The sequence below is a fragment of the Leucoraja erinacea genome, chromosome 6, assembly GCF_028641065.1.
Source record: "Leucoraja erinacea ecotype New England chromosome 6, Leri_hhj_1, whole genome shotgun sequence".
NCBI lineage: Eukaryota > Metazoa > Chordata > Chondrichthyes > Rajiformes > Rajidae > Leucoraja > Leucoraja erinaceus.
The window spans coordinates 14,201,618-14,215,026 of NC_073382.1; the positions used below are offsets into that span (position 1 = coordinate 14,201,618).

At 42.6% G+C, this 13,409-nt stretch overlaps 1 protein-coding gene across 2 annotated transcripts in view; it reads left to right on the top strand.

Annotated features, from left to right (window-relative positions):
* Positions 1-9,450, top strand: part of tmtc4 (transmembrane O-mannosyltransferase targeting cadherins 4) — a 42,100-nt gene extending 32,650 nt beyond the window's left edge. The window contains exons 13-18 of one of the 2 annotated variants that reach the window (XM_055636652.1): positions 6-113; positions 1,232-1,373; positions 2,089-2,203; positions 4,487-4,599; positions 6,112-6,181; positions 8,452-9,450. In XM_055636652.1, coding sequence (XP_055492627.1) covers positions 6-113; positions 1,232-1,373; positions 2,089-2,203; positions 4,487-4,599; positions 6,112-6,181; positions 8,452-8,600 — 697 coding nt within the window. In that variant the 3' untranslated portion in view covers positions 8,601-9,450. Of the gene's footprint in view, positions 1-5; positions 114-1,231; positions 1,374-2,088; positions 2,204-4,486; positions 4,600-6,111; positions 6,182-8,417 lie in introns of both variants that reach the window. The other variant, XM_055636653.1, reaches the window with a different exon arrangement.
* The last annotated feature ends 3,959 nt before the right edge of the window (positions 9,451-13,409 follow it).

Here is a 13,409-nt window from a genome sequence, read left to right on the forward strand (position 1 = left end):
TCCAGGCTCCACCCAAAGTACGTTCATGCTATGAACAATCTCGGAAACATCTTGAAAGAAAGGAAGGAACTTCATGAAGCCGAGCAGTTACTGTCCAGAGCTGTGGCCATTCAGTACGTCTTGTGTTAGATCCAAATTTAGTCAGAACACAAAGTACTGAAGTAGTCCCAACCCAAAACATCATCTATCCATGTCCTCCAGAGATGTTGGCTGATCTGCTGAGTTACTCCAGCACTTTGTCTTTTACGCCAGGTTCCTCGAGTCTTATTTCAGTCAGTTTTCTTTCGGGAGAGTATGTCAATAAGGTGCATTATAACTCTACAAATGTTTCCATGTTATATTTACATATATCAAAATCTAAGGTGGTAAACATCAACACTATAGACAGGAGGTGCAGCCATTAGGCCAGTGGTTCCCAAGGTGGGGCGTACGCCCCACAGGGAGGCAATTTGATTTTTAAGGGGGGCAATTTCCACCTAATGTTTTTTTTCTTTTTTTTTACAATTTTTTTAGTAATTTCTTGCTCAGAACTTTAACTGTCTTTTGTTTATTTCATTTTTCTTTTTCATGGATGCCATGTTCTTTTGAAGCTTGTTTAAACCAAGGTATTGGCGTTTTAAGCTTCTTCAGCTGAAACGGAGTTCACTTTTTAAATGATAAGAATTATATATCACCACATGGGGGGGGGGGGGGGGGGGGGGGGGGGGGGGGGGGGGGGGGGGGGGGGGGGGCATCAGGATTTTAGAGGTGATTAGGTGGGGCATGGCCAAAAAAAGGTTGGGAACCACTGCATTAGGCCCTTCGAGCCAGCACCGCCATTCAATGTGACCATGGCTGATCATCCCCAATCAGTACCCCGTTCCTGCCTTCTCCCCATATCCCCTGACTCCGCTATTTGTAAGAGCCCTATCTAGCTCTCTCTTGAAAGCATCCAGAGAACCTGCCTCCACCGCCCTCTGAGGCGGAGAAATCCACAGACTCACCACTCTGTGAGAAAATGTATTTCCTCATCTCCGTTCTAAATGGCACTAGTACCTCAAAATGTTGCTGAACTTAATATTCAATTTTTATTCATCATTTCTTGACGTGATACTATATATAGTCTGTGGGGAAGAATGTAGCAGAAGAGCCAAATGTCCTATTTATGGGTATACATTCCATATAATTATGTGTCTGTATGATCTGTGGAAGCACGAGGATCTAGTTTTCACGCTTGGTTTCTGATGTACAGGCCTGATTTTGCAGCAGCTTGGATGAATCTGGGGATTGTACAAAATAGCTTGAGAAAATTTGAAGAGGCTGAGAAAAGTTACCGGACAGCAATAAGATACAGGAGAAGATATCCAGACTGTTACTACAATCTAGGGCGGCTGGTAAGTGTGGAGTTGGGGGTCAATGTGTCTGAATTCAGAATTTGAGCTTCTGCTATTTTTCACAAACTGTTGTCATTCTTGATGAGGCTTTTCCATTTCCAGTCGCTAATAAATCCATCCAGAAACACAACTACTTCCTTCCCAGAGAAAAGGGAGAGTGAGGTAGGTACTACCAGGTGAAGAAGTTTAGGTAAAGAGCAGAGACAGGTTTAAGGAAGGAGAAAGAGGAGTTGAAGGCGATGGTAAGGGGACAGTGTGGAGGGGGGGGGGGGGACCAATGTCACACAGAAACACCAGGCTGTGTGGAGCAACTACATGTTTTTATGCTTCACTCTTGGGTATTAGTGCTGTTTTATTATTTAAAATATATATATAAAATAACTTATTTATTTTATTGCTTCAAGCTATTGTGCCTGATAAATATACTTCAACTGAACCATTGCATTACAAATATCTTTTGGATAATTGTTGAATTCCTGTGTTACCTTCCGACTATTCTTCTCATTATTAATGTGTTAAGCCTGGGGGACTTCCTTTGGTGAGTAACATATCATTGGTCCCCTTCACTTGGTCTCTAATAGGTATGAGATTATAACATATAAAATGCACTAAGAGACTCAAGGGAGAGAGACATGTCTATTTGCATAGTACAAAAGGTTGTTATTACTAGGATTTCCCATAGTTTAGATTATTCTGTTCTTTCCTTTGCTTTTAGTATGCAGATCTTCATCGGAATGTAGATGCCCTCAATGCATGGCAGAATGCTACCCTTCTCAAGCCTACCCATGGTTTGGCTTGGAATAACATGATCATACTACTTGATAACACAGGTAACAAGTGGAAAATTATTTATTTTATGTAAAGGAAAGCCATCGTTTCACTGATCAGTGTAAAGAGGGTCCCAACCTGAAAAATCATCTGTCCATTTCCCTCTGCAGACGGAGCCTACACACTATTCCTCCGGCAATTTGTTTTTTGCTCACGATTCCAGCGTCTCCAGCCTCTTTTTCAATATGATTTTATATGTGATTGAAACATTAAAACAAATATCATTTGGAAGTAAAATTGTAGTCCAGGAAGAATAATGGATGTATGAAAAAAATGATGATGAAATTCACCTAGCCACAAGCTCTTTGTGGGTTTGAACGTATCAGACACCAGTTATATTCCAAACACCAACTAAATTACGAACTGTCGTGGTAGCACTAGGGACTTTGGGCTTTTCTTTTGCATTAATGGTGTTTTTTATTTATTGGATTTTTTTTGTTTATTATGCTATCTATAATTACAGTGTTTACAGACGTGTTATGCTGCTGCAAGTAAGAATTTCAATGCTCGGTTTTCAGTACTTATGACAATTAAACATTCTTAACTCAATAGAATCTAGCCCAACAGGTCCTGCAAGTGACAGACAATGATTTTATATGCCATGTTTGGACAGCTGCAAGTAATACTGGTTACAACAGATGCAAGCTGCACTCTGGAACAGATAGTTGGCAGGGACACGTGCAGGCTTTTAGATTCTAAGCCCTTTTGCTTCGTATTCTTTCCACTTTACAACATGGAACAGGACATCTTTCCTTGGGTATTGAGGTCAAACAATGTGTTTTAAATGAAGTCGGGACAGTGACAGTGATAGAGAGATACGAAATGGAGACGGGCCCTTCAGCCCACCGAGTGTACACAGACCATTGACCATTTATTTGCACTAACACTATGTTAATCCCCATTTTTTATTCCCACATTCTCACAAACTCCTCCCATGTCTCGTATTCACCACACACTAAGAGCAATTAAAAATGACCTATTAACCAATCAACCCGCATATCATTGGGATATGGGAGAAAAACTACGCAGTCACAGGGAAAATGTGCAAACTCAGCACTGTAAGAACCCACGGTGAGGATCGTACCTGGGACTCAAGCGCTGTGTCTTCACAGCATGCTATGTGTGTGTATATATACCATAGAAACATAGAAAATATGTGCAGGAGTAGGCCATTCGGCCCTTCGAGCCTGCACCACCATTCAATATGATTATGGCTGATCATCCAACTCGGTATCCTGTACCTGCTTTCTCTCCATACCCCCTGATCCCTTTAGCCACAAGGGCCACATCTAACTCCCTCTTTAATATAGCCAATGAACTGGCCTCAACTACTTTCAGTGGCAGAGAATTCCAGAGATTCACCACTCTCTGTGTAAAAAATGTTTTTCTCATCTCAGTCCTAAAAGATTTCCCCTTTATCCTTAAACTGTGACCCCTTGTTCTGGACTTCCCCAACATCGGGATCAATCTTCCTGCATCTAGCCTGTCCAACCCCTTAAGAATTTTGTAAATTTCTATAAGATCCCCTCCTCAATCTCCTAAATTCTAGCGAGTACAAGCCAAGCCTATCCAGTCTTTCTTCATATGAAAATCCTGGCATCCCAGGAATCAGTCTGGTGAGCCTTCTCTGTACTCCCTCTATGGCAAGAATGTCCTTCCTCAGATAACCGCATGGCTCAACCCATTCTCAACAGCCTTTATGGATCACGTTATGGACAGATAAACATAATTTATAATGACTTTTCAATTTCTAAGTAGGACCAGTTTTTACTGCAACATTGAGATGTTTGCCCACTAAAATAATATGGCTTGTTCACCTTACTATGCTGCACATGAATGTTTTCTCCTGTTGTCTGAGTGGACCACACCCCGAAAACTGATAGTTGTGTAAACTCAGATCCAGGCACAAAAACAAGCTCCTGGTTAGATATTAGATGCGTGTCAAATTTCCCGTTGCTTTTTTAAACTAAAAGTGGAATGAATATTCCATTTGTTCCATGGATCAGGCTACAAATCTTGTAACGGTATCTGTGCTTCCACACCCTTTAATGTAAGATATACCAGTTCACTACTTGTTACATAAAGAACTTCTTCTTCTTGCGTATGGCATGCACAGCCTAAAGTTGTAGGTCAACTTGTACTATTTGATCCTGGTTGATTGCATTAGTTGAAACAGGGTGGACCACGTGAAGGTTGCAATCTCCCACCCCATGATCCTGTCTAGTTCTAACTGCTGTTACACTGGGGTTTTTCATGTTCTAAACCTGTGTTGCTTTAATAACCAGGCAACTTAGCAAAAGCTGAAGCAGTCGGAAAGGAGGCTCTAAAAATGCTGCCCAATGATCATACCATAATGTTTTCCTTTGCGAATGTGCTTGGTAAATTAAAGAAATATAAGGTGAGTTGTCAATGTTGAATGTATTTTATTGAACGTGCCTGGCACACACACAGACAACTTTACTGGTGGGGTTCTGGGATTGTGTGCTTTCAATCCACCCTTCCCATCACTGGGTTTCCTTTTGCAATTTTTGATCAAGTACTTAAGCAGAACCGTATCAAATGGTTCCTTGAACCATTCAGTGAGACTGTGTTGTTCTTGTAGCTCAATAGTTGCCAACCCCCTGAGATGGGGCTGGGGTGAGAAGGCATTTTGTGAGACAAATAATATTGAGGTAATTCAGTTAAAAAGTTGACATAAGATAGGAAAATATAAAAAATATATACATACAGTAGAAACAAAGTCCCGACCCCGAAATATCACCTATCCATGTTCTCCAGAGATGCTGCCTGACTTTCTCCTCACCTTCCCAGCTCTCCCTCAGCCCACTGCCTCTGCCTCTTCCTTTCTTCTTCCCGCCCCCCCCACCCCACCCTCACATCATTCTGAAGAAGGGTCTTGACCCAAAACGTCGCCTATTTCCTTCGCTGCATAGATGCTGCCTCACCCGCTGAGTTTCTCCAGCATTTTTGCGTACCTTCGATTTTCCAGCAACTGCATTTCCTTCTTAAACAAGTGAGTTACTCCAGCACTTTATGTCCTTTTATACTAGCTGTAATGGCTGTAGAGCTTTCAGAAATCCAACGTGAAGGCTCCCATCCATAGAAGTGGCTGGTGACACTATCAGGTGTTTATTATTGTGGTGGGAGGGATATTTTATTTACCATGGCATCTAAACCCCTGTCTGCTAGGATTCCACTTCACATAGTCAATGGCCCACCCAAGCTGATGTTCTCAGCAAAGTATCAACTTGTGCCGCACCAATACTGGCAATTGTGCAATGACATGGGTAAGAAGCTTTCCCCATGGTTTAATTGTTGTGAGGGCACTTTAATTGTCAGATAGACCAATTAAAATCCAAGATAAAAACAATTAAGGTAACTTTTACATTCTCCGGACATCCCAAAGCATTTTTGACTGATGAAATATTGTTGAAGTGTGGCTATTATTGTAATGTAGAAAGCGAGGCAGCCTGTTTGCAACAGGGAGCTCCTATGAACAACAAAGTGACTGACCAGTTAACTTGTTCCATTGACATTGATTTAAGGATTAGTACATTCCAGGACAATTCTCTGCCCCTCTTCGAGATCAGAATGATGAGAATTTTTTTTTAAAGGCCCCTTGTGAATGCCGGCACTTCTGCATCACGACTGCACTGGGGGTGTCAACCTGCCTGTGTCTGCAGTACGGTTTGAACCTAACTCTGAGGAGAGACAGTGACACTCCCCTGAGCCAAGTAACAACAATGACAAGGGTCTTAAACATAGAAAATAGGTGCAGGAGTAGGCCATTCGCCCCACTGCAATTTATTGTTAAAACAAAGGTATCAATAACTATGAAAACTTTACATTGTAGTGCTTATTTACTTTGATCATTTTTAAATGTAATCTTTGACTGGTTTTATTCACACAGGAATCAGAGAATCTGTTTCTAAAAGCGCTTCAGATTAATCCTAATATAGCAAGCTATCATGGAAATTTAGGTATGTGTTATTGTAAATGTAGTACCTGTAAATTACTTTAATTGATTGTTTTTGTGCCAATTTTACCTCTTCACAGATTTTGTTGAAGTACAGAGAATTCTATTTTTTCCTACTGGTACATTTACTTTGGCATAGTTTAAAGAGCCAAAAGTCTGTGATTGCAGAGTTATTATTCAAGATAAACCGATCCTATACACTTATCACCTAGTATCCTTTGCATTTCCCCTACAAGAATATGAGAGGCAGGAGCAGACCTGCAGACCCGAATATTCGAGGCTCCTCAAACTAAGGTCACAAGGAATAGTAGAATTAGGCCATTCGGCCCATCAAGTCTACTCCACCATTCAATCATGGCTGATCTATCTCTCCCTCCCAACCCCATTGTCCTGCCTTCACCCCATATCCTCTGACACATACTAATCAAGAATCTATCTATCTCTGCCTTAAAAATATCCACTGACTCGGCCTCCCCAGGCTTCTGTGGCAAAGAATTCCACAATACACCACCCTCTGACTAAAGACATTTCTCATCTTCCTAAAAGAACGTCCTTTAATTCTGAGGCTATGACCTCTAGTCCTGGACTCTCCCACTAGTGGAAACATCCTAGTGGAAACAAACTAGCCCATCAGTCCGTGAGATTGTAGTTAACCTTTTCATTTACTGGTTCTCAAACCCCTCAAAGAAGTGGTGGGCTGATGTATTTACCTTGACATTGTTTAAAAAATAGTCCATAAAGCTAACGATAGCTGAGTTTTTTTGATTAAGATAAATTAATTAACATTGACTTGTAAATATAAGTACAAAGTGTTTGATTACTGAATGTAAGTATATTGAGATGTACGTATGTTGAAGACATTGTAAGAGCTCATCATAAACAATGGTTGGTGTCAACTTAGGACAGTGCTCTTAACCATGCCCCTTTAAGATCTGATTTGGATTCCTGTCGTAGCAGGTCCCCTGTGCTTGCTGGCCTCGGTGACTGCCAATCACCATTCCCCCACGGACCCCCCCCCCCCCCCCCCCCCACTTATTATTTTTTATTCAAATCGTTTGCTATGTCGCTCTTCAAGGGAGATGCTAAATGCATTTCGTTGTCTCTGTACTGTACACTGACAATGACAATCAAAATTGAATCTGAATCTGAATCTGAATTGGCTCCTGGTGTGACAGTGATTCCATTTTAGAAAACCCTTGGTGGTCTCATTCCCTCCCCATCTCTAATATCCTCCTACCCAAAATAAGAATTCTGAACTCCCTCAACTTGTCTCGTCCATTCCTGAATTCAGTTGCTCCATTGCAGACAACTATGCTCCATTGCAGACAACTATGCTCCCAAGTTCTGGGATTACCATCCTAAACCTCTGTACACATGCATTTTTTGATAGTACTCGTGTTTGATTTGCCTGGATAACACGCAAAGATTTTAACTGTCTCTTAGTGCACGTGACAATAATAAACCAATACCAATGATCTTCTTGCCATCCCCTGTTTATCTTTGTGAGTCTGGGTGTCAGATAACTGTTTTGGATAACTTTATAGAACGTTTTGCTGTATCATTGGATGTTGTTATACAGTGAGAGGGACTTTAGAAGGCGAACAGATGGTGAGCCTGTGTATTATAACGAAAGGTCATAATTAAAAAATCAAAAAATACTTTTCCATTGTGTAGAATGCTCGTGCAAATAATTGAATACAGTTTTTAAAAAACCACTAGTAATAAACAGATATATCAGAAATGGAATGTATTTATCCAACAGTACACCATCAGAAGGAGGCATTAGAATCATAGAAGATTTGCAATACTGAAGGAGGCCATTTGGCCCATGGTGTTTGTACTGGTTAAAAACTAGTTGCACAATCTCATTCAACCTTCCAGACTAGGTCAGTGGACTTGCCTTTTGCAGCTGTTCAAGTCACCCTGAGTTCTGTTGCAACATGATGATGTTTGCCTCTCCCACCCTGAGTTACAAACCCCACCATCCTTTGAATGATAACATTTTCCTCATCTCCGTGCTAATCCTTCTTTCAATTATTTCCCCTTGGTTTTTGACACCTCAGTTAACAGAAACAGGAACCTCCTATTTACTCTTTCTAAGCCCCTTACCATTTTATTAACAGCAGGTAATTATCCTTCAGGCTGCTCTGTTCAAAGTAAAAATCCGAAGCTATCCAATTTTTCCTTAAAGCTCCAATTTGCCCTGCACTAAAGCCACCCTGTGTTTTTCTTTTTGCCAGATCTGGTTCACTGAGTGTGTGCGTTCTCTTCCAGCTGTACTGTACCATCGATGGGGAAGGCTGGATCTGGCCCAGGAACGGTACGAGTTTGCACTGAAACTTGACTCGGCCTCGCCTGGGATTGCAGAGAACTACAGCTTGCTGAAGAAGAAACTTGGACAACTGAAGCAGGGCCAATCATGAGGGGAGAGAGTTAAGGGATAACCAATTCTCCAAGAACTCACCACTGGCTGTCCAAGATAGTGGTGAAGATAGTGTTCAAGATCCTACCTGATAAACAGCAGGCTGCCACAGGAAAGCACCAAACTTCCACAAAGAGTCAAGCACAAAGCCAGTTGTCCTTCAGGTTCGTGTAAACACTGGCCCCTATCCAGCCGGTCAACATTGAGTGCTCTTTTCTCTGCCTGTATTTATCGGACACTGTCTTAAAACGTTGTGAGTGACATGGCTACTGTCACCATTTGCAACAATGCATCATCTGTGGAAAGCCTAGTTTGTCTGCCGTCGTGGACAGAGTTTGAACCTTTTGGAACTTGGATTAGCATTGCTGAAAAAACCCCATCTGATCCAGGTTATCAAATGTCAAGGGTTTGAACCCAGACGCAGGAGGTGAAGTGCATTAGAACATGATGAAATATTCAACCTGTCAAACTTGTCCCACTGTTAAATATCTGTATTTTACCTCCATCCCTTCAGATGCTTCCAAAATGCTCACTCTCCTCGTCCAGCAATATCTATTGTACTCTATTTTAAAATGTATATTTTCACCCATGACCTTTTTGGCATTTGAGAGTCCATAATCATTTCTATATGTCAGACTGCTTCCTGACATCATGAGTCTCTCTCTCTCTCTCTGTCTTCTGTCTCTCTCTCTCTCTCTGTCGCTTTCTTTTTTTTCCATTTCCAAGGACTTTATTCAGCAAAATGCATAATACAGCACATCAAAAACACATTCAGAGGTTACAATACATCAAGCATTCATTATAGTACAATGGTACAGTCACTATTTACAATGCTCTCGACCCACCTTTTTCTCTCTCCTCCTCTCTCCCCCACTCTCCCCCTCCCTCTCTCCCTCTCTCTCCCTCTCTCCCTCTCTTTGGAAGACAAATGTGGAATGTGAAGCAGAGCTTCATTCATTTTCAGTCCTGGTATAATTTTAGTCATAGAGTTATGCAAGACAACAGGCCCTTGAGTCCACTCTCTCCATACTGGCCATCAACTATCTAACTGCATCATTTCTTAAAGCTCCGCCTGTATCCATCTAATCCATGGCTTCTATTTCATATTTAGATTGTTATTGTACATAACAAATGGCAAAAGTTCCAGCAGTGATTGCTGTGTACAAAGGACACAGGATTGCAAGCACAAAAATAACCCTATTCACCAAGACATTTTGGATCCAATTTTCCATCTCACCTTGGGTCTCATGGACCTTTTGGACTAGTCTCAGTGTGGGCGTTGCCAAATGTCACGCTGAAATCCACGTTGTTTACGCCAACTGCACTCGTCTCACCTACATACTTGGTAATTTCCTCAAAAAATGCAATCAGATTGGTCAGCCAGGATCTCTCCTTTACAAAGCTATGCTGACTATTCATGACCAATACATCCTCTCCATGTGCAGATTATTTTTGTCTCTCAGAGTTTTCCAATAATTTCCTGGTTTACCCCACTGCCTTTTGTCAATACAGGTTCTATATTCACTGTCCTCGAGACATCTGCTACCTCTTCTGTGGCCGGAGGAGGGTTGAAGATTTTTGTCAGAGGCGGCCTGTTGCTTGTCATAGCAGCCTGGGATGTGTCATCTTGTCAGGCTTTGCGGATTTATCCACTTTTAAGATCACTGTGATATCTAATAGCTCTCCCCTTCTCAATGGTAATTTGTCCTAACATTCAACAATTGCCCTTCCTGAATTCACTCAGCTAACGTGTCCTTCTCTGTAGCGAAGACAGATGAGAAATATATTCATTTCAGAAATCACTTCCATCCGTACACACATTCATAATGTGTCATACTCTATCCTTGGTTATCCTTTTGCCCTTAATATATTTATAAAATTCTTTGAGGTGTTTCTTAATCTTGCCATTAGTGCCATTTTATGACTTTCTTAGTGCAGCTAATTTTTTAAGGACTTTTATGCTTTCCTTACTCTTCTCCTAACCTTACTTGTTACCTTTTCTTCAAATCAACCCTCAATGTCCCATGATATCCAGGGTTCCTTGAACGTCTGATTCTTACCCGCACCATCACTGTGGAATGGCTTCCACTGGCCGCTTGTAGACTTATCTCCAAGTCACAATGTCCTGTCTACTTTTGATAGGGTTCCATCTGATCAGCCTTCCTTCAATTCAGGACCTTCATCTTCAGTCTCTCCTTGTCCTTCTCGTCAATCCCTAGCCTGGTAACATTCCCAAATATTCCATCCATTATTACTTTGTTTCGTAGGATTATCCATGTATTAGCTCATAATATTCTCCTGTAAGCACTTTAAATATTCTACCTCCTCCAAATCTTTCACATCCCAGTGAATATTGAGTTTAAATAATATGACCATATTATTTTTATACCTGTCTGTGATTTGTTCCGTTATCGCCTGCTATCTGTCCAGAGGCTGGTGGTATACCCCCAGCAAAATGACCACCTATGCTTTGTTTCTAAGTTTCCTCATTGGAAGAACCTTCAAGGATATCCTCTCTCATTGAATATGAATTTGAATATTGCAATGCTCTTTCCTCTTTTACAGATTCCCCCAACCCCGCCCCTGACCATTCCACCTGGAGATTAGATGCCAAGGGACATGTGTCCATAAGTGATAGGAGCAGAATTAGACCATTCTGCCCATCAAGTCTATTCTGCTATTCAAACATGGCTGATCGCTCTTTCCCTCTTAACCCCATTCTCCTGTCTTTTTCCCATAACCCCTAACATGTTGCCAATCCTAGAGCACATCAAAAGGCCATTTATCCCACTACTTCCATGCTAACCTCTGCCCATCTACACTAATCCCATTTGCCTGATTTAGGGCTGCATCCTTCTATGTCTTGCCTATTTGAACGCCTGTCTAAATGCCTTCCTCTGTGTAAAAAAAGCTACCCCTCAAATCCCCTTTAAAACACCATTCTCTCACAAATCATGATGGGTGACTAGAACTGTGCATAGTACTCCAAGTGTGGTCTCACCAATGATTTGTACAGCTGTATCATGATGTCCCAATTTTTGTATTCCATACCTTCCCAATGAAAGCAAGTATGTCTACTGCCTTCTTCATTTGTACAGTATTGTACACAGTTCTGGCCTCTCAGCTATAGGAAGGTTGCCATTAAGCTGGAGAATAGATTCACAAGGATGTTACCAGGACTGGAGGATTGAGCTATACGCAGAGGGATAGTTATATTATCTATTATCTAAATGGTGGCCGATTGGGAAAGGGGGAGATGCAGCGAGACCTGGGTGTCATGGTACACCAGTCATTGAAGGTAGGCATGCAGGTGCAGCGGCATTGCGGCAAGCCTCAACGACTTCCGCCCAGTTGCACTTACCCCCATCATCACCAAGTGCTTCGAGAGGCTGGTCCTGGCACACCTCAAAAGCTGCCTACCCCCCACACTGGATCCCTATCAGTTTGCCTACCGCAAGAACAGGAGTACGGAGGATGCCATCTCAACGGCACTTCACTCCGCCCTCTCCCACCTTGACAACAGAGACACTTATGTAAGAATGCTGTTCATCGATTACAGCTCAGCATTCAACACCATTATTCCATCAAAACTGATCACCAAACTCGGTAACCTGGCATCGACCCCTCCCTCTGCAACTGGATACTGGACTTTCTAACCAACAGACCCCAGTCTGTGAGGTTAGACAAGCACACCTCTTCAACCCTCACCCTGAACACCGGCGTTCCTCAGGGCTGTGTGCTGAGCCCCCTCCTCTACTCCCTCTTCACCTATGACTGCACACCTGTACATGGTACTAACACCATCATCAAGTATGCAGATGATACAACGGTGATTGGCCTCATCAGCAACAACGATGAGCTGGCCTACAGGGACGAGGTCCAGCACTTAGCAGCATGGTGCGCTGACAACAACCTGGCCCTTAACTCCAAGAAGACCAAGGAGCTCATTGTAGACTTCAGGAAGTCCAGAGGCGGCACGCACACCCCCATCCACATTAACGGGACGGAGGTGGAACGTGTTTCTAGCTTCAGGTTCCTGGGAGTCAACATCTCCGATGACCTCTCTTGGACCCACAATACCTCTACTCTGATCAAGAAGGCTCATCAGCGTCTCTTCTTCCTGAGGAGACTGAAGAAGGTCCATCTGTCTCCTCAGATCCTGGTGAACTTCTACCACTGCACCATCGAGAGCATCCTTACCAACTGCATCACAGTATGGTATGGCAACTGCTCTGTCTCCGACCGGAAGGCATTGCAGAGGGTGGTGAAAATTGCCCAACGCATCACCGGTTCCACGCTCCCCTCCATTGAGTCTGTCCAAAGCAAGCGCTGTCTGCGGAGGGCGCTCAGCATCGCCAAGGACTGCTCTCACCCCAACCATGGACTGTTTACCCTCCTACCATCCGGGAGGCGCTACAGGTCTCTCCGTTGCCGAACCAGCAGGTCGAGGAACAGCTTCTTTCCGGCCGCTGTCACTCTACTAAACAACGTACCTCGGTGACTGCCAATCACCCCCCCCACCCCCCCCCCCCTCCCGGACACTTATTATTATTTTTTTTATTCAAATCGTTTGCTATGTCGCTCTTCAAGGGAGATGCTAAATGCATTTCGTTGTCTCTGTACTGTACACTGACAATGACAATTAAAATTGAATCTGAATCTGAAATCTGAATCTGAGCAGGCAGTAAAGAAAGCAAATGGTATGTTAGCTTTCATTGCAAAATGATTTGAGTATAGGAGCAGGGAGGTTCTACTGCAGTTGTACAGGGTCTTGGTGAGACCACACCTGGAGTATTGCGTACAGTTTTGG